The sequence below is a fragment of the Pongo pygmaeus genome, chromosome 2, assembly GCF_028885625.2.
Source record: "Pongo pygmaeus isolate AG05252 chromosome 2, NHGRI_mPonPyg2-v2.0_pri, whole genome shotgun sequence".
Taxonomy (NCBI): domain Eukaryota; kingdom Metazoa; phylum Chordata; class Mammalia; order Primates; family Hominidae; genus Pongo; species Pongo pygmaeus.
The window spans coordinates 116,281,114-116,302,976 of record NC_085930.1 but is presented as its reverse complement, the minus strand read 5'-3'; the positions used below and the strand labels follow the sequence as shown (position 1 = coordinate 116,302,976).

General features: G+C 42.0%; 1 protein-coding gene across 1 annotated transcript; it reads left to right on the top strand.

Moving 5' to 3' along the window:
* The first annotated feature begins 3,210 nt into the window (after window positions 1-3,210).
* On the top strand, window positions 3,211-21,430 carry LOC129033109 (APRG1 tumor suppressor candidate-like). The gene is given in 4 exon segments (XM_054481132.1): window positions 3,211-3,222; window positions 3,332-3,546; window positions 3,548-3,572; window positions 21,144-21,430. Coding segments are annotated over 3 exon segments (513 nt in total). The 5' UTR covers window positions 3,211-3,222; window positions 3,332-3,345.
* The last annotated feature ends 433 nt before the right edge of the window (window positions 21,431-21,863 follow it).

The window sequence follows — 21,863 nt, the reverse complement described above, 5'->3', positions numbered from 1 at the left end:
CATTTTTTTAGAAATGGTGTCTCACTCTGTCACCCAGGTTAGAGTGCAATGGTGTAACATATCTCACTGCAGTCTCAAACTCCCAGGTTCAAGTAATCCTCCCACCTAGCCTCCTGAGTAGCTGAGACTACAGGTACATACCATCATGCCTGGCTACTTTTTACAATTTTTTTTTTTTGTAGAGACAGAGTTTCACTGTGTTTCCCAGGCTGGTCTCAAACTCCCAGACTCAAGCAATCCTTCTGCCTTGGCCTCCCAAAATGTTGGGATTACAGGCATGAGCTACCATACCTGGCCTTTTCTAGCTATTTTGAAATATACAATAGATTATTGTAAACTATAGTCACCATAATTATCTATTAAACGTTGAGTCTTATTTCTTCTATCAAAGTGTATATTTGTACCTATTAATCAACCTCTCCCTATTCCCCCTGTCTCCTTCCCAGCCTCTGGTAACTACCAATCTACTCTCTATCTTCATGAAATACACTTTTTAAGCTCCCACATATGAGTGAGAGCATGCGATGTTTGTCTGGTTCTGATGCTTATTCTATTTCCTCAAACTGTGTTTTTGCCTTTTAGTATGGCTTGTCATGTTTGTTTGTTTGTTTTTTTGAAACCCAGATATCATATCTTGCATGTTGGGTTCAGACAACTTGTCTTTTTAGTTTATAGGTCTCTGGATCAAGATAAATCATAACCAAACCTGATGTGGAGACAAATTATCCTTCATGGATTTTGAGTTTGATATGATTGTTTTTCTCCACTTAGGGAAATGGTGTGTATATTTTGACGAATATTTGGTGATCCAGAAGGGTGGACTGTGGTGTTAGTAGGTCTGTCCACAGATTATTTTCAGCTCTCTGCCAACTAGACACTTGGTAAGTTGTACCTCCTTCATTACTTGTGATTGGTGGGGACACATTACCAGTTTTATTTTATTTTTTACTTTTTTTTTTTGAGACAGATTCTTACTTTGTCGCCCAGGCTGGAGTGCAGTGGCACAATCTCAGCTCACTGCAAACTCTGCCTCCTGGGTTCAAGCAATTCTTGTGCCTCAGCCTCTCAAGTAGCTGGGATTACAGACATGTGCCAGCACACCTGGCTAATTTTTGTATTTTTAGTAGAGATGGGGTTTCACCATGTTGGCCAGGCTTGTCTCGAACTCCTTACCTCAGATGATCCACCCGCCTCAGCCTCCCAAAGTGCTGAGATTATAGGCGTGAGCCACTGTGCCTGGCCACATGACCAGTTTTAGACAATGAGTTTTGAGAACTTATAATATGTATAACTTTAGGGCTGAACTTTTACTTGATGAAGTGAGACCTTCTAGAATTCTTTTCTTCTGTCTCCCATGATAACTAGCTATGTTTCTTCAGCTGGTTGCTAAATGAATGCATGTGGAACAATGTCCCAGCTGACCTGCAATGAACATGTGGTTTCAGTGAGAAATACACCTCTGTCGTTTAAGCCATTATTGTCTGGGAGTTGCTTGTTATCTTAGCATAATACAGCCTAACCTGACTGTTAACACAGCTTAACCTTACATCTTCTTTAGGTCTTGACTTACCTGTAATGTTTTCCTCAAGGCCTTAAGATTGCACCCATACCCACCCCATCACTCTATCCCCTTCTCTACTTTATATTCCTCTACAACACCTATCTTAATATAACATCACATAGTTTGCTCATTTATTTTATTATTCATCTCCTCCTGCCACCAGAATGTAAGCCCATGAAGGCAGCGATGGTCTGATTGTGAGACCATCTGAAAGCTGACCACTGAAAGCGGACCCTTGAGACAGGGGATACGGTGTTGGCTGTTCATTTGGGACATGATCCTGAAGGGTATAAGAAAGGGAACTGGGGGAAAAACCACAGAAGAAAGTAAAATCAATAAAGGAGGCATTAGTAAACTTATTAGTGCTGTGGACAATTCTTTGGAGATCCTCTGAGAAGCCCTGTTGAACTGAAATTCTCATACATTTCCTCCTAGAGACAGAAAAACTGGAGTATTGTCCCCAACTCCTGCCCATTGTTGAATGTAGGGAGGCTTAAACCTCTGGTACATCCAGACTGACTTGTGCATGGGCTGAGCAAGCTTGCCCAGTGCAGAGAAAGCCTTCTGGCAAAGAAGCAGAGAGGTAGACACAGTTCCTGTGCATAGGAACTGTCCAACACAGTTGCAGGTGTGTCAAGGGGACATGTAGTGGGCACATCAACAGAATCTACCATAGAGATTTTCGCTTTTTATTTCCTGATGTGTCCTCAGCTCCTAAATAGTGTTTGACAATTTCTAAATAATGAATGAATGAATGAGTACACTATAGTGGGCATTCACTGGATGTGTTCCCAGCATCCATTTCCCTTTTGTAACTAGCCTTTTCCCTTTTTTCCCTTGGGATGCTACCTCTCCTCATTTCTCAGCCTGCGGCTTTGCTTGGGATTGGACCGACGTCTAGTTACTGGGTGTGGACTACTTCCCCAGCCCCTACCCCAAAGACTTAATATAATCAACCTTTCTTACTCACCTTCCCTTCCCCACCACGGTGATCTGTTTAGGAATGGACACGTGACCCATCTGTGACCAATGAGAGTGAATTTCAGGATTTATTCTCTCTTTCTCTATAAGGATATGAGGTCTGGAACAGCTGCAGTCATTTTGCCACCATGGGAAACCTGGGACATCCCAACTGACTCCATGAAGCCTGTAGAGAAAGCTAATAAGAAGGCAGAGAGAAGAGGAAGAGAGTCTTGGTCTTTGGAAATATCTTTTGGAGCTGCTGGATCAAGTATCACTTGAAGGTAGAACTAAATCTGCACTTTAAATTTACATATCCAATAAAAAGTTCTATATGTTGTAAGCCAGTTTGAGGTGGATTTCCTATCACTTATGGCTAAAAGAACCCTTGCTTATTCTATACCTAACTCACAGGCTTGTTGTGAGGTTTAAATAAAATAGCACTTAGTGAAGCAAGGTACACAAATAATACTCAATGAATGGTAAGCAATATTGTTATGATGCATTTATTTTTACAGCGTTATGTGACCTTTTTATTCTCTACTCCAACATTGGCATGTTTCTGTTATTCTTTTCAGTATTATTTAATTTATTCCCAAAGGAGAGCGGCTATGAGTATTGCCCAGCCACAGGCTCTCAACCACCATCCCGAGCCTCAGATTCTCCTCACACAGCCACAGCTGTACCACATGGCCCACGTGGTATGCGTCTAATTCCTCTGACATCTAATTTTCACTTTTTGGCAATATTTGTCTCATCAAGCTTTACACATAAATATTTTCAGCAAAGTGCTCTAAATGCCTTTTTCAGAAATCTGAATCCACATGAAAACAATGGCAACAAGAAAAAGGTGTAAACTTTCCAGAACAGGCCCAGAATTTGAAAATGTGATAAAGAGGTTATTGTGCACCCGAACTTTTCACACAAGAATTAGAGGAGATTTAACACATGGAATAATAAACAGAGGAAGGCTGGCTAATGCAGAGCAGATGGGCCTGCAGGGCAGTGCTCAGCATTTCAACATCTTTCCCCCTGGACCTTTGGACTCAAGGTGATTGCATGCTGGTGTCTTTAGCTAAAAATAAAGTTAATGCCTTTGGGGCAATCATAAATATGGCTGCTTCAGTTTCTGGGGTGACTGGTGGTCTAAAGTTTTCAAGAACCTACTATGTGAAAGGCATTTGACATTCACTAATTTAATCCCAACCACTACTCCATTTTGAAGGAAAAAAAATGAAGGCTCTGAAAGTGTAAATCACTTACTGAAGGGCACACGGCCAGGATGACACTGGAGCCAGGATCACCCCTAGGTCTGTCTCATTGCATATGTCATGGCTCTGCAAACTGGGGCAATAGGTGAGCAGGGAAAAGAGTCATGGCCAAATAAAATTGAGACATACCGACACACACACACACACACTTACACAGTAACAGCCTTATTAAGGTATAACTAATGTACAATAAGGTGTACATATTTAAAGGATACTATTTGATAAGTTTTGACATATGTCTGTACCTGGGAAACCATCACTACAATCATGATGGTGAGCATATCTAATACTCTCAAAAGTTTCCTCTTGCCTTTTGTAATTCCTTTCTGCCATCCCACGTGTCCCTCCCACTCCTGATCCCAGACAACCACTGATCTGCTTTCTGTCACTATAGATTAGTTACATTTTCTAGAATTTTATATAAATGAAATAATACAATATGTACTATTTTTCTGTCTTCTTTCACTCAGCAAAATTATTTTGAGGTTCATTCATGTTATTGCTTGTTTATTCCTTTATATTGTTGAGTAGTTATTCCATTGTATGACTATGCCACAATTTGTTTATCTATTCATCGACATATGGACGTCTATAGATGTTTGCACTTTTGGGCTATTAAAAATCAAGTTGATGTGAATGTCTGTAGACAAGTCTCTGTATGACATATATTTTCTTTTCTTTTGGATAACAACCTAAGAATGAAATGACTAAATTATATTGTAGGTACATGTTTAACTTTTAAAGAAACCATTAAGCTGTTTTCCAAAGTGGTTGCACCATTTTACCTTCCTACCAGTAGTGTATGAGAGTTCCAGTTCCCCAACATCTTCACCAGTACTTGGTATGGTCAGTCTTTTTAATTTTTGTCATACTAATAGGCATGTAGTGGTATTAAGTCTCTTATGGTTTTAATTTGTATTTCCCTAATAACTAATAATATTGAGTATATTTTCATGTTTTTGTTTGCCATCTATACATCTTCATTAGTTGTGTTTATTCATATTTTGCATATTTTTATTGAGTTCCTTCTTTTTCTTTTCTTATCATTGAGTTTTGAGAGTTCTTTACATATTTGAATACAAGTCATTTAATAGATACATGTTTTGCAAACATTTTCTCCAAGTCTAGGCTTGTATTTTTATTTTCTTAACAGTGTCTTTTGAAGAGCAGAAGATTTAAATTCTGGCTAAGTCCAATTTATATTATACGTCACTTTAACTTCTGTTTTACATTTTAAAAATCTGGCCAGGTGTGGTGGGTCATGCCTGTAATCCCAGCACTTTGGGAGGCTGAGGCAAGCAGATGACTTGAGGTTAGGAGTTCGAGACCAGCCTGGCCAACATGGTGAAACCCCATCTCTACTAAAAATATAAAAATCAGTTGGGTGTGGTGGCAGGCGCCTGTAATCCCAGGTACCCAGGAGGCTGAGGCATGAGACTCACTTGAACCCAGGAGGCAGAGGTTGCAGTGAGTCAAGATCATGCCACTGTACTCCACCCTGGGTGACAGCATAAGGCTTCATCTCTAAATAAATACATAAATAAAAATCTGAAAAAATAAAAATCTTAGTTACATTCTGAAAGTTTCCTTGGCTTGATTTTATAGCTCACACATTTTCTCTTTGGCAATCCATTCTATTACTGCTCAGCTTATATGTTGAATGTTTTAAATTATCAAATTTTAAATTAACTTCCCAAATAGAAATCATTCATGGCTGGCTGCAGCAGGTCACGCTTGTAGTCCCAGCACTTTGGGAGGCTGAAGCAGGCAGATTGCTTGAGCCCAGGAGTTCATGATCAGCCTGGGCAACATGGCAAAGCCCCGTGTCTGCAAAAAATACAAAAATTATCTGGGTGTGGTGGTGCATACCTGTAGTCCCAGCTACTTGGGAGGCTGAAGCAGGATAGTTGCTTGAGCCATGGAGGTTGAGGCTTCAGTGAGCTGTGATCACATCCTAGGTGACAGAGTGAGACCCTGTTTTAATAAATAAATAAATAGTCATTCACTATGTTTGCATATGGTAATCTTACCTCTCCCTGATAGTTTAATTATTCAGCCCAGCTCAGCTATCAGCTCTATTTCTCCAGGTGCGAGTTCTGCATTTGGTAAGAGGATGATGTCTGTTGCACAGAGATAGATTTCCACAATTGCTTAGTGAGTCTTAACTGAAGAATGATCTTTGTTTTGGGGGATCCCTGTTAGCCTGTCTTTGATTGTTTATTGCAGTCTACCTCCAGGAGACAGGGTGAGAGTCAGACATAGAGCAGCCAGGGAGGCATTTCATGGGGAGGGAGCTCCTTATTCTTTCTTGATGTCACCAGTCCCCTGGAACACTGTTTTAGCTCTGGGTCCTAAAGGCTCATACTCCTGGTTCCTACATGGGGGCAGACACCTCTATTGCTCTGTTGCTGCTTAGTCCAAAGGGCAATGTTGACCTCACAGTTGCTACTTTGGTGCCCCAGCTCATTTCCCTTCAGGTATGCAGAGCTACTACTGCTCCCAGGCTCTTCTACCTCAGGGCTTTTTGATTTTTGTTTTTTGGAGACGGAGTCTCACTCTGTTGCTGCTGGAGTGCAGTTGCGTGATTTCAGCTCACTGCAACCTCTGCCTCCCAGGTTCAAGTGATTCTCCTGCCTCAGCCTCCCGAGTAGCTGTGATTACAGGCACCCATCACCACATCTGGCTAATTTTTGTATTGTTAGTAGAGACAGGGTTTCACCATTTTGGCCAGGCTGCTCTTGAACTCCTGGCCTCAGGTGATCTGCCCACCTTAGCCTCCCAAAGTGCTGGGGTTACAGGCATGAGCCACTGCACCTGGTTACATGACCAGTTTTAGACAATGAGTTTTGAGAACTTATGATGTGTATAGTTTTAGGACTGAACTTTTACTTGATGATGTGAGACCTTCAATGTGAGACCTTCAATGGGTCAATGAAATAATTCAAAGGGAAATTTAAAAATTTCTTAAGGCAGATGAAAATGGAAACACAGCATACCAAAACTTAAAATGGTAGGGTTTTGAGTAAGTAGAAGAGCATAAAGAAGAAAAGAATGTTGATCCTAGAAATATTCTATCTGAAGTAGAAGTTGCATATTCCTGGACTTTAACTTCGCAACTATAGAGGAGGATATATAATCATAACACATGTTTTGGCTCAACTGTGAGCAATAATTATGAAGCCATAATAAAATTAGCACTATTTATTGGTTTTCAGTATTTACGATTGAGCCAAAATCAGAACTATGGTGATAGCATAAAATGCAAATGTCATTAAATTTGATTACATAAAAGTAAAAGTAGAATAAGAGAAGTTTTCTTAGTATCTTAATCTTTTAAATTGGTGGGTCAAGAGATTGCAAAACTTAATGAAATGAGAAATAGCTGTTTATTACTTAAAACTGTAGAGGTCATCAGTAGAGCAATGCTTCTTCAAGTGTGATCCCTGAGCCAGCAGCATCAACCTCTCTTGGGATCTTGTGAGAAATGAAAACCCAGACCAAATGAATCAGAAGCTTATTGGGTGGGCCCCAGCAATCCATGTTTTTTGTTTGTTTGTTTGTTTTTGAGACGGAGTCTCAGTCTGTTGCCCAGGTTGGAGTGCAGTGGTGTGATCTTGGCTCACTGCAGCCTCCACCCCCCTGGGTGCCCCAGCTCATTTCCCTTCAGGTATGCAGAACTACTATTCAAGTGATTCTCCTGCCTCAGCCTCCTGAGTAGCTGGGATTACAGGCGTGTCGTACCACGCCCAGCTAATTTTTGTATTTTCAGTAGAGACGGTGTTTCACCATGTTGGCTAGGCTGGTCTTGAACTTCTGACCTCAAGTGATCCATCCACATTGGCTTCCCAAAGTGCTGGGATTACAGGTGTGAGCCACCATGCCTGGCCTACTTCAAGGCTTTGACTATCCTTGGAGCCACCTCCCATCTCCCATTTTTATGCAGAGTGTTTGCCCACATGAGCTTCAGTATAGGGATCCTTTTAAAATCTGATTTGACTGCCTTGCATATTTCAGGGAATTTTCAAGATTTCTTATTCATAAGGAAACTCCTTCCAGTTTCCTAACATCGTCATGGATCAAAACCACATTTGTCTCATTTCTAGAGACCTGTGTTGGGAGGGTCCTTGGGCTCAGGTCCTCCAACCTGAACAGAATCTGTAGGCAATATTTGCATCAGTAGAATAATCTCTTGGTATTTGAAGACCCCATGTGTGCAGACCATATATGCTATATGTTGCCATAAAAGTTTGATTTGCTACTTTGATGCTTGCATTTTCTTTGGAAAAGCAGCAGGGGGTCCACCTGCGGAGGGGACAGTATAACCATTTTTAGAAATGAAAATCTGAGCATTCTCTCCCCTATTAAAAACTTTTCAGTGGCTCTTGTTGCCCTTCAGATGAAGCTTCAACTTGTTTACAGGCCCCCCAAGCTCCATTTCCCACCATTTGTTCACCTCCTCTCTTGCTGTCTCTATTCCAGCCTCAGGTAATTTTTTCCCCTAGTTCTACAAAAGGGCCCTGCTCTCCTACCCTTGAACATCCTGTTTTTTCTGAACAGAACATTCGCCTTTCTCTCCCTGCTTCCTTTCCTCTGATTCTGATTCATCCTTCTGATCTCGGATTAAAGGTTCCTTTCTCAGTGGGCTCAGACACCTCTGGGCTCCTGACTCACATCCACAGAGCCTCACCTCTGATTCCAGTTGCAGCCGTGGCTGCTGTACTTTAGTGGACCGCTCTAAGTCATGCTATCCACTTTGCAGAAGGTTCTGATGGGATCTGCCCCCACACCCACACTTGTGACCTTGTTGATGGGTCCTTATTTGCTTGTTCCTCCTTCTCTCGCACTTCTGAGTGTCTTGCTTCCTGGGATCAGATCCCAAATGAACCATCTATACCTGATTCCTTGTCTTAGGCTCTACTTTCAGGGGGTGGGAGTAACTCAAGCTAAGCCATTTATAGTCTGGATTAGAGCCCTGTGGTTTTCCAGGGGGCAAAAATGCTAATTTTAGATCTGGAAAGAAGATCTCAGTGAACCCTACACCAGGTAGCAACTATCTGGTAGGAGGTGCACAATTTCATTTGGATCCTAGGAAAAATCCAAGCTTTCATTCTCATTTCTGGACATCCTAGTGCCTCTTCTAATCTCTGTTATGTTGAGGCAGCCCAGAGTAGTGGGAAGAACATGGAATTTGTAATGGGTCTTCAGATTCTGGCTCAGTTATACTCCTACCAGGTAGCAACTATCTGGTAGGAGGTGCACAATTTCATTTGGATCCTAGGAAAAATCCAAGCTTTCATTCTCATTTCTGGACATCCTAGTGCCTCTTCTAATCTCTGTTATGTTGAGGCAGCCCAGAGTAGTGGGAAGAACATGGAATTTGTAATGGGTCTTCAGATTCTGGCTCAGTTATACTCCTGCTGTGTAGTCTAGCAGAAGTCATTTAAAATTTCTGAGGCCATTTCTTCATTTGCCAAAATGAGATAAACCAACAGATGCTCTTGTTACTCAAAGGATCTCCACCAGGACAGGATGCTGCACAAAAGAGTGGTTACTTAGACAGCCGGGGCATGCATTTCTTCATCTTGTAAATGAAGGGCTTGCCTTAGGGGACTGCTAAGGTACCTCCTGCTGTAACATTCTAAAGAGACAGTTCTTTTCAAACTTGGTGGTAGGATACAGGCAGTATCTATCTTGCTTGCCATAGAATACTGGTACATAACATGCCCAGGAGTCAGGCTGCTTGGGTTGAATCCAGTTCTCATAGCTGCATGAGCTTAGCCAGGTTTCCAAACCTCATTGTATCTTAATTCCCTCATCTCTTAAATGGGGGTGATAAGAGCACTTACCATAGTGCTGTTGAGAGGACTATGCAAGGTCACACATGCACAGCACTTATTCGATGTGGTGGATTAAAGATGGTGCAAATTCTTTGCTACTCTTCCCCTTGAGAGTTAGAGTCTAGCTCCCCTCTCCTTGGGCCTGGACCAGCCTGGGTGGCTTGACTGGTGAGTAGAGTAAAGCAGAAACGACATTCTGGGACTTCTGAAGCTGGGTCCTAAGAAACCTCACAGCTTTCACCCAGGTGTCTTGGCACGTTGTCTCTGGGAGCCCTACCCCACCACATAAGAAGTCTGACTCACCTGAGAGCACCATGTGGGAAAGGCCCCGTGTAGGTGCCATGATCAACAGTCCCAGCTGAACCCAGCCATTCAGCCATTCCTTCCAAGGTACCAGACATGTGAATGAGGCTGGCTTAGGCCCTCCAAAAAAGCCCAGTCACCAGCTGGCTACCACTGAGTAACCTCAGCTAATGCCACATGAAACAGAACTGAATTGCCCAGCCAAGCCCTGCCCACATTACTGCCCACAGAAGTGTAAGATATAATAAAGTAGGACTGAGGTGGGAGGATTGCTTGAGCCCAGAAGTTCTAGTCCAGCCTGAGCAGTGCAGCAAGAGTTTCTCTCTAAAAATAAATAAATAAATAAATAATATTAAAGTAGTTGTTTTAAGCCACTAAGTTCTGGGGCAGTTTGTTATGCGGCAATAGATAACTGAAATACTTGGCATATAATAAATGCTTAATGGATACAGGTCAGAGCATTTTGATGTCAAATTTCATTACCCATGATCAATATGTAAGAGTATCCAAGTTTGAGAGATTACTGCCCTGATCCCACCTTCTATGACCTCCTCTGTCTCTACCCCTGGGATTCTCCTAGCAATGCTGGGACTTATTTTTCCATCTGGTGCACAGTGTGCCTTCATCTGCTAAAAACCTCATAAGTCCTTGTTAACCATCTGCCTTCTGCATAAAGGACACCACACCAAACAGCCCCCAGACTACTTTTTTTTTTTTTTTTTTTTTTTGAGGCAGGGTCTTGCTCTGTCACCCAGGATGGAGTGCAGTGGTGTGATCACAGCTCACTGCAGCCTTGACCTCCTGGGCTCAAGTAATCTTCCCACCTCAGCCTCCTGTGTAGCTGGAACCATAGGCATGTGCCACCATGCCTAGCTAACTGTTTAATTTTTTGTAGACGTGCGGTCTCACTGTGATGCCCAAGCTGGTCTTGAATTCCTGGGCTCAAGCAATCCTCTTGCCTTGGCCTCCCAAAATGCTGGGATTATAGGTGTGAGCCGCCACACCTGGCCCAAACCATTTCTAATTCTACCTCTGCCATCATCTCCATGGATAACCTTAGACCTACCTTCTGGCCCCATTTCTCCATTTTTATTTTTATTTTTATTTTATTTTATTTATTTAGTTTTTCAAAACAGGGTCTCACTCTGTCACCCAGGCTGGAGGGCAGTGGTATGATCTCAGCTCACTGCAACCTCTGCCTCCCAGGTTCAAGTGATTCTCCTGCCTCAGCCTCCTGAATAGCTGGGATTACAGGCACACACCACCATGCCTGGCTAATTTTTGTATTTTTGGTAGAGATGGGGTTTCGCTGTGTTGGCCAGGCTGGTCTTGAACTCCTGGCCTCAAGTGATCTGCCCGCCTTGGCCTCCCAAAGTGCTGGGATCACAGATGTGAGCCACTGTGCCCAGCCTCCATTTTAAAATAAAGGTAGAAGTGGACACTTTCCAGGGGCACATCCTGTTTCTGATGTAGATACATAGCATGTTTCCCCTACTTCATCCTCTGCTCCTTCACAACCTTCAACTTTTTGGTATTTCTTTTCTTTCTTCATCCACTGTTTTTATCTCTTTCCCCCATTGTTTAAGCTTTTCCCCCCATTGGTAAGCCCAATGTCACTTGCATAAAGAAAAACCCTTCCTTGACCTCATATAATCCTCCAATCACCACCTGATTTATCCTCATTTCTTACTTCCACCATGTTTCTCTTTAACTGGCAAACTCGTTTTTTTTTTTAATTATACTTTAAGTTCTAGGGTACATGTGCACAACATGCAGGTTTGTTACATAGGTATACGTGTGCCATGTTGGTTTGCTGCACCCATCAACTTGTCATTTACATTAGGTATTTCTCCTAATGCCATTCCTCCCCCAGCCCCCCACCCCCCGACAGGCCCCAGTGTGTGATGTTCCCCACCAAGTGTCTATGTGTTGTCATTGTTCAACTCCCACTTATGAGTGAGAACATGTGGTGTTTGGTTTTCTGTCCTTGTGATAGCTTGCTGAGAATGATAGTTTCCAGCTTCATCCATGTCCCTGCAAAGGACATGAACTCATCCTTTTTTATGGCTGCATAGTATTATTCCATGGTGTATATGTGCCACATTTTCTTAATCCAGTCTATCATTGATGGACATTTGGGTTGGTTCCAAGTCTTTGCTATTGTGAATAGTGCCACAATAAACATACTCATCTATGTGTCTTTATAGCAGCATGATTTATGATCCTTTTGGTATATACCCAGTAATGAGATCACTGAGTCAAATGGTAATTCTAGTTCTAGATCCTTGAGAAATCACCACACTGTCTTCCACAATGATTGAACTAATTTACACTTCCACCAATAGTGTAAAAGCATTCCCATTTCTCCAGATCCTCTCCAGCATCTGTTGTTTCCCGACTTTTTAATGATCACCATTCTAACTGGCATGAGATGGTATCTCATTGTGGTTTTGATTTGCGTTTCTCTGATGACCAATGATGATGAGCATTTTTTCATATGTCTGTTGGCTGCATCAGCGTCTTGTTTGAGTAGTGTCTATTCATATCCTTTGCCTACTTTTGGATGGGGTTGTTTGTTTTTTTCTTGTACATTTGTTTAAGTTCTTTGTAGATTCTGGATATTAGCCCTTTGTCAGATGGGTAGATTGCAAAAGTTTTCTCCCATTCTGTAGGTTGCTTGTTCACTCTGATGATAGTTTCTTTTGCTGTGCAGAAGCTCTTTAGTTTAATTAGATCCCATTTGTCAACTTTGGCTTTTGTTGCCATTGCTTTTGGTGTTTTAGTCATGAAGTCTTTGCCCATGCCTATGTCCTGAATGGTATTTCCTAGGTTTTCTTCTAGGGTTTTTATGGTTTTAGATCTTACATTTAAGTCTTTAATCTGTCTTGAGTTAATTTTTGTATAAGGTGTAAGGAAGGGATCCAGTTTCAGCTTTCACGTATGGCTAGCCACATTTCCCAACACCATTTATTAAATAGGGAATCCTTTCCCCATTGCTTGTTTTTGTCAGATTTGTCAAAGATCAGATGGTTGTAAATGTGTGGTGTTATTTATGAGGCCTCAGTTCTGTTCCATTGGTCTATATATCTGTTTTGGTACCAGTACCATGCTCTTTTCGTTACTGTAGCCTTGTAGTGTAGCTTGAAGTCAGGTAGCATGATGCCTCCAGCTTTGTTCTTTTGGCTTAGGATTGTCTTGGCTATGCTGGCTCTTTTTTGGTTCCATATGAATGTTAAAGTAGTTTTTTCCAATTCCGTGAAGAAAGTCATTGGTAGCTTGATGGGGATGGCATTGAATCTGTAAATTACCTTGGGCAGTATGGCCATTTTCACAATATTGATTCTTCCTATCCATGAGCATGGAATGTTCTTCAATTTGTTTGTGTCCTCTTTTATTGCATTGAACAGTGGTTTGTAGTTCTCCTTGAAGAGGTCCTTCACATCCCTTGTAAGCTGGATTCCTAGGTATTTTATTCTTTTTGTAGCAATTGTGAATGGGAGTTCATTCATGATTTGGCTCTCTGTTTGTCTATTATTGGTGCATAGGAATGCTTGTGATTTTTGCATATTGATTTTGTATCCTGAGACTTTGCTGAAGTTGCTTATCAGCTTAAGGAGATTTTGGGCTGAGACAATGGGGTTTTCTAAATATAATCATGTCACCTGCAAACAGGGACAATTTGACTTCCTCTTTTCCTAATTGAATACCCTTTATTTCTTTCTCTTGCCTGATTGCCCTGGCCAGAACTTCCAACACTATGTTGAATAGGAGTGGTGAGAGAGGGCATCCTTGTCTTGTGCCGGTTTTCAAAAAGAATGCTTCCAGTTTTTGTCTGCTCAGTATGATATTGGCTGTGGGTTTGTCATAAATAGCTGTTATTATTTTGAGATATGTTCCATCAATACCTAGTTTATTGAGAGTTTTTAGCATGAAGGGCTGTTGAATTTTGTTGAAGGCCTTTTCTGCATCTATTGAGATAATCATGTGGTTTTTGTTGTTGGTTCTGTTTATGTGATGGATTACATTTATTGATTTGCATATGTTGAACCAGCCTTACATCCCAGGGATGAAGCTGACTTGATCATGGTGGATAAGCTTTTTGATGTGCGTCTGGATTCGGTTTGCCAGTATTTTATTGAGGATTTTCACATCGATGTTCATCAGGGATATTAGCCTAAAATTCTCTTTTTTTGTTGTGTCTCTGCCAGGCTTTGGTATCAGGATGATGCTGGCCTCATAAAATGAGTTAGGGAGGATTCCCTCTTTTTCTATTGATTGGAATAGCTTTAGAAGGAATGTACCAGCTCCTCGTTGTACCTCTGGTAGAATTTGGCTGTGAATTCGTCTGGTCCTGGAAGTTTTTTGATTGGTAGGCTATTAGTTATTGCCTCAATTTCAGAACCTGTTATTGGTCTATTCAGAGATTCAACTTCTTCCTGGTTTAGTCTTGGGAGGGTGTATGTGTCCAGGAATTTATCCATTTCTTCTAGATTTTCTAGTTTATTTGCATAGAAGTGTTTATAGTATTCTCTGATGGTAGTTTGTGTTTCTGTGGGATCAGTAGTGATATCCCCTTTATCATTTTTTATTGCATCTATTTGATTCTTCTCTCTTTTCTTCTTTATCAGTCATTCTAGCAGTCTATTTTGTTGATCTTTTCAAAAAACCAGCTCCTGGATTCATTGATTTTTTCAAGGGGTTTTTGTGTCTCTATCTCCTTCAGTTCTGCTCTGATCTTAGTTATTTCTTGCCTTCTGCTAGCTTTTGAATTTGTTTGCTCTTGCTTCTCTAGTTCTTTTAATTGTGATGTTAGGGTGTCAATTTTAGATCTTTCCTGCTTTCTCTTGTGGGCATTTAGTGCCATAAATTTCCCTCTACACACTGCTTTAAATGTGTCCCAGAGATTATGGTACATTGTGTCTTTGTTCTCATTGGTTTCAAAGAACATCTTTATTTCTGCCTTCACTTCATTATTTACCCAGTAGTCATTCAGGAGCAAGTTGTTCGGTTTCCATGTAGTTGTGTGGTTTTGAGTGAGTTTCTTAATCCTGAGTTCTAATTTGATTGCACCGTGGTCTGAGAGACAGTTTTTTGTGATTTCTCTTCTTTTGCATTTGCTGAGGAGTGTTTTACTTCCAATTATGTGGTCAATTTTAGAATAAGTGTGATGTGGTTCTGAGAAGAATGTGTCTTCTGTTGATTTGGGGTGGAGAGTTCTGCAGATGTCTATTAGGTCTACTTGGTACAGAGTTGAGTTCAAGTCCTGGATATCTTTGTTAACCTTCTGTCTTGTTGATCTGTCTCATATTGACAGTGGGGTGTTAAAATCTCCCATTATTATTGTGCAGGAGTCTAAGTCTCTTTGTAGGTCTCTAAAGGCTTGCTTTATGAATCCAGGTGCTCCTGTATTGGGTGCATTTTTATTTAGGATAGTTAGCTCTTCTTGTTGAATTGATCCTTTTACCATTATGTAATGGCCTTCTTTGTCTCTTTTGATCTTTGTTGGTTTAAAGTCTGTTTTATCAGAGACTAGGATTACAACCCCTGCTTTTTTTTTGCTTTCCATTTGCGTGGTAGATCTTCTTCCATCCCTTTGTTTGAGCCTATGTGTGTCTTTGCACGTGAAATGGGTCTCCTGAATACAGCACACCAATTGGTTTTGACTGTATCCAGTTTGCCAGTCTGTGTCTTTTAATTGGGGCATTTAGCCCATTTGCATTTAAGGTTAATATGTTATGTGTGAATTTGATCCTGTCATTATGATGTTAGCTGGTTATTTTGCCCGTTAATTGATGCAGTTTCTTCATAGCATCAATGGTCTTTACAATTTGGCATGTTTTTTCAGTGGCTGGTACCAGTTGTTCCTTTCCATGTTTAGTTCTTCCTTCAGTAGCTCTTGTAAGGCAGGCCTGGTGGTGACAAAATCTCTCAGCTTGTCTGTAAAGGAGTTTATTTCTCCTTCACCTATGAAGCTTAGTTTGGCTGGATATGAAATTCTGGGCTGAAAATTCTTTTCTTTAAGAATGTTGAATATTGGCCCCTACTCTCTTCTGGCTTGTAGGGTTTCTGCCGAGAGATCCACTGTTAGTCTGATGGGCTTCCCTTTGTGGGTAACCCGACCTTTCTCTCTGGCTGCCCTTAACATTTTCTCCTTCATTTTAACCTTGGTGAATCTGACAATTATGTGTCTTCGGGTTGCTCTTCTTGAGGAGTATCTATGGGTGTTCTCTGTATTTCCTGAATTCGAATGTTGGCCTGTCTTTCTAGGTTGGGGAAGTTCTCCTGGATAATATCCTGAAGAGTGTTTTCCAACTTGGTTTCATTCTCTCTGTCACTTTCAGGAACACCAATTAAACATAAATTTGGTCTTTTAATGTAGTCCTATATTTCTTGGAGGCTTTGTTTGTTTCTTTTCACTCTTTTTTCTCTATTCTTGTCTTCTTGCTTTATTTCATTAATTTGATCTTCAATCACTGATATCCTTTCTTCCACTTGATTGAATAGGCTGTTGAAGCTTGTGCATGCGTCACAAAGTTCTCATGCTGTGGTTTCAGCTCCATCAGGTCATTTAAGGTCTTCTCTATGCTGTTTCTTCTATTTAGCCATTTGTCTAACCTCTTTTTAAGGTTTTTTAGCTTCCTTGTGATGGGTTGGAACATGCTCCTTTAGCTCAGAGAATTTTGTTACTACTGACTTTCTGAAGCCTACTTCTGTCAACTTGTCAAACTCATTCTCTGTCCAGTTTTGTTCCATTGCTGCTGAGAGCTGTGATCCAAAGAGGAGAAGAGGTGCTTTGGGTTTTGGAATTTTCAGCTTTTCTGCTCTGGTTTCTCTCCATCTTTGTGGTTTTATCTACCTCTGGTCTTTGATGTTGGTGACCTACAGATGGGATTTTGTTGTGGATGTGCTTTTTGTTGATGTTGATGCTATTTCTTTCTGTTTGTTAGTTTTCCTTCTAACAGTCAGGCCCCTCAGCTGCAGGTCTGGTGGAGTTTGGTGGAGGTCTGCTCCAGACCCTGTTTGCCTGGGTATCACCAGTGGAGGCTGCAGAACAGCAAATATTGCTGCCCGATCCTTCTTTTGGAAGCTTCGTCCCAGAGGGGACCCCTGCCTGTATGAGGTGTCTGTCAGCCCCTACTGGGAGGTGTCTCCCAGTCAGGCTACACGGGGGTCAGGGACCCACTTGAGGAAGCAGTCTGTCTGTTCTCAGAGCTCGAATGCCATGCTGGGAGAACTACTGCTCTCTTCAGAGTTCTCAGACAGGGATGTCTAGGTCTGCAGAAGCTGTCTGCTGCCTTTTGTTCTGATATGCCCTGCCCACAGAGGTGGAATCTAGAGAGGCAGTAGGCCTTGCTGAGCTGTGGTGGGCTCCGCCCAGTTTGAGCTTCCTGGCCTCTTTGATTACACTGTGAGCACAAAACCACCTACTTAAGCCTCAGCAATGGCGACACCCCTCCCCACTCCAAGCTGCAGCATTGCAGGTCGATCTCAGACTGCTGCACTAGCAGTGAGCAAGGCTCTGTGGGCATGGGACCTGCTGAGCCAGGCACAGGAGGGAATTTCCTGGTTCTGCCGGTTGTGAAGACTGTGGGAAAAGCGCAGTATTTGAGCAGGGGTGTACTGTTCCTCCAGGTACAGACTGTCACGGTTTCCCTTGGCTAGGAAAGGGAAATCCCCCAACCCTTTGCACTTCCCAGGTGAGGCGACACCCTGCCCTGCTTTGGCTCACCCTCTGTGGGCTGCACCTACTGTCCAACCAGTCCCAATGAGATGAACCAGGTACCTCAGTTGGAAATGCAGAAATCACCCGTCTTCTGTGTCGATCTTGCTGGGAGCTGCAGACCAGGGCTGTTCCTATTCGGCCATCTTGGAAGCCTCCCTAACTGGCAAACTCTTAACCCTTCAGGGCTCAGCTGAGATGCTGCAACTTCAAGGAAGTCTTTTTTTTTTTTTTGAGACAGGGTCTTACTCTGTTACCCAGACTGGAGTGCAGTGGCCTAATCTCAGGTCACCGCAACCTCCATCTCCCAGGCTCAAGTGTTTCTCCTGCCTCAGCCTCTCGAGTAGCTGGCATTACAGGCATGCGCCACTATGCTCTGCTAATTTTGATATTTTTAGTAAAGACAGGGTTTCACCATGTTGGCCAGGCTGGTCTTGAACTCCTGACCTCAAATGATCCACCTGCCTTGGCCTCCCAAAGTGCTGGGTTTACAGGTGTGAGCCATCGTGCCCAGCCCAAGGAAGTCTTTAGAGACTTCCTCCCACCCTACATAGTACCCTTCATTTGTAGTCTTACAGCACTCTTACTGACCCTCTACCCCATTTCAACCCCTTTCATACTGTGACTAATTGGTTAATCATCAGCTTCCCTTGCTAGACTGCCCTCTGCAAGGGCATGCCGTATTCATTACAACAGATCAAGCAGTTAGCCCTCTTGGGTACTGGCACATAGATCTCTGCAACTCTCCTTCCTTATTGGCTGACAACAACAAAAACAACAACAACAACATCTTCTGATACTAACACCACCACCATTGGTTAAAGCTTTCTATATGCCAGGAATTGTTCTAGTCATATTACTTGAATCTTGCCAATAACTCTATGAGTAGGTATTCTTTTTTTATTATTATTATACTTTAAGTTTTAGGGTACATGTGCACAACGTGCAGGTTTGTTACATATGTATACATGTGCCATGTTGGTGTGCTGCACCCATTAACTCGTCATATGAGTAGGTATTCTTATCCCCATCCTACCATTGAGGAAACAATCTTGGAGAGGTTAAGTAAGTTGTTTTGTTTTGTTTTACTACTGGTCAATATTGGAGCTGAGGTTCAAACCCAGGAAGCTGACTCCTGGGTCAAAGAATCCCTTTTGGGAAACACTTCACCTCTGGTATTGGCTTTGGGCTTTGAAACACATTGTCCTTTATTGTTTTTTTAACAATGAATGAGCTTTGTATGTGCAATTTGCTCTGCTTCCCTATGCCGTCTTTCCTAAATGTGACTGTTGGTGTCTTGGTGGCCCAGAAGTGCCTCCAGCTCCCCACATGGATGTCCTGGGTTCAAAATGCATCTTCTTTATTAGAACCAAACGCACTCTCCCTCCTTATCACCTTTGCTCACGAAAGACACCCATAGCCCCGCTACAGTGAAAAATCAGCGCTGCGGGGGGAGAGGTGTATTCCGAGCAGTCGTTACGGCATCATAGCAGATCATGCATTCCTGAAGTTTCGGCTCTCATGGCTTCATGGATGGAGAGTTGAGGCTCCTGATGGGATTCACCCTGTCTGAATCAGAGAGCTGTAATGGAATAGGGCAAAAGGAGACATTCCATTACAAAGTCAAGCCATGGTAAACAGCCATAGCCAAAGGAAATAGAAGAAAGAAAGAAAGAAAAGAAAAGAAAAAAACCAATTATATACAGAAGGAGGATGGCAAGTTGCTGGAAGACAACCAGTTCGCCTACATCTTAAAATTCTGGAACAAAGATGTGGCCACGTTTCTTGAGTCTTTTATAGGATCTTTAGACTGGTATTTCTTGAGTTCAGCATCCACAGGGAACTGAATGGATGTTAGGTGGGCAAGCAGACAGCCAATTTTAAGTACGTGTTTCAAAAGACTCATCAAATTTTTAGAAATAAAAATAAAGCATAATATCTTAAACTTATTTATCATTTTCATGTCAGTAATGGGGAAATATTATTTGAAGTTAATAATTTACAAGTTCTGTATCTGGGTCTATTGGATACATCTGTTTCACAACAAGTAATTTTTAAGTGGTTTTCACACTTTTTATTTCTTTAGATCCTAATTCATAATTATAGGTGGTTGCAAATGAAAACAAGTGTTTGGTGGCTATCTAAAATTATTCTGATTATTTAGATAGAAGAGGACCCCAAAATTATATTGTGATTTCATACAAAACACTAATTTAAGTGTTTGCCAGATGCTAAGTTGACAAACATACTTTATTCAGAGTATTGGATGGTTCAACTCTGGAAGCAGCAGAAAATGGATTCTGTTGTTGTTTGAACTATATCAACTTGCTTAGGCTGGAGTTATGTTTCCCAGAATCCCCTTCTCTGAGTGGTCTCAAGTTAGAATTGGTCCAGAGAATAATTTGCACAACGTTTGGAAGGTAGAAGTGAAGCAGCCATCATTACTCTCTGAAGATTGTCAGGGTTGGATGTGACAGACAGATGCAGAGGTGCTGGCGTGTTCCATTTATCCTTGCTGTCCTCCTCTCTGTGGCCGGGTATTCCTCCTGGCTGATGACCTTGTTGACCTGCAGTGGTCCTGGCCCATCACAAGATGCATGGGGAATGTAATTAATTTATCATTGCATCTCCAGTGTATGGTGCAGATCCTGTCTTATCAGTATCTTAATTGGTCATTGAATAAACACATGTGTATGGTTTTGTATGCATTGATTTTTGGCTACTCAGCATTGGGAAATAATAACATAATTTTCTGGAGAATCATCCCTGTCCCACATTTAGTCAATGTATGTTGGGTAAGGTTTATTTCACGCCTAGCTCCACTGACCGCATGAGTTCAGCCAGGCCAATCAAGTTATTACATTCACTTGGCCACAGTGATTGGCTCGGGGATGGAACATGACTCAGCCTGAGCCATTAAGATGTGGTGAATCTTTTGCTATGACTGTCACAACAGAGGCACATGACCTTTTCTGCTGGACCTGAACCTGGGAGGATATAGACCTGACTCTGTTGGCAGCCATTTTGGTGCCACACTGAGCCTGAGAATGAAGCCAACATTGTGAATAGCAAAGTAATGAGAGAAGAAAGAAGACTGGGTTCTGATAATATTTGAGCCCCCTGGATTGAGCTGTGCCTGAAGTCAGTATCCCCTGGATTTCAATGATATGAACCAATAACCACCCTCCCCCTTATTTTTTCCCCTCAAACCACTATGGAGTGGGATGTCTGTGATGTGGAGCATAAACTCTCCACTCACACTGAATAGTTTCAGTTTCCCTTTAGGAGCAAAATGCCTTTTTCAAATGAATGTTCACACAGAACCCCATTCCACAGCAAGGTTAATAGCAGAGCTCATGAAGACCAGGCCCTTCTCTCTTGCCCTCCATCCCCCAAGTTCTGAAGCAGTTCCTGATGCCTCCGTGGAACGCTGGTCTTGGCAGAACACAGTTAGAAAACCATTAATTTAGCCCATGTCTGTTATTTTAAAGGTAAGAAAACTGAAGTTCAGAAAAGGGAGGGGACTGACTCAATCCCAGCTGCTGGCAGATCTGGGACTGCAAACCAGCCTTCCATTGCTCCACGCAGGTGTCTCTTCTCATGTGGAATCACGGCATTGGATGGACTGAAAAGAGGAAGAGGCTGCAATGGGGCAGCACACCTGGTGTGTGGGGATGCCTGGAAAACAGAATTAGGAGAGCCCTGGGTCAGCATTGCTCTGGCACTGGCTGGGCTGGGGGCTATCCTGATTCTAGAATTATCTTGGTTCCTGGGATAGAAATGTCCCTAGAGGGGAGAAGTTCAGTTCAATCCAACATCCTTATATTGCAATGAGGATAAAGACCACAGACTCTATGGCCTGTATGACCCAGCTGCCCATTTCTAGGAACCCATTCCTACAAAAATGACAACAAGCGTGTGCAAAAAGCAACAATGACAAACATACCCTGGAATGCTTTCCCTGTGTGGTTTGTTATAGTAAGATAGTGGCTACAGCTTATATATCATCAACAGAGGACTGGCTAAAAGATGGCACTTCATTCTGCAGAATCTTTTGCTGTAGTCAAAAGAACAAGTTAGATCTATACGTATGAACATGGAAAGGTGTCCATGACTTACATTAAGTAGAAAAATTAAGTTGCAGAACGATATTTATAGTATAATTTCATACTTACAAAAACCGTTTTCTAAAACTGTGTGTGTAAAAGGGC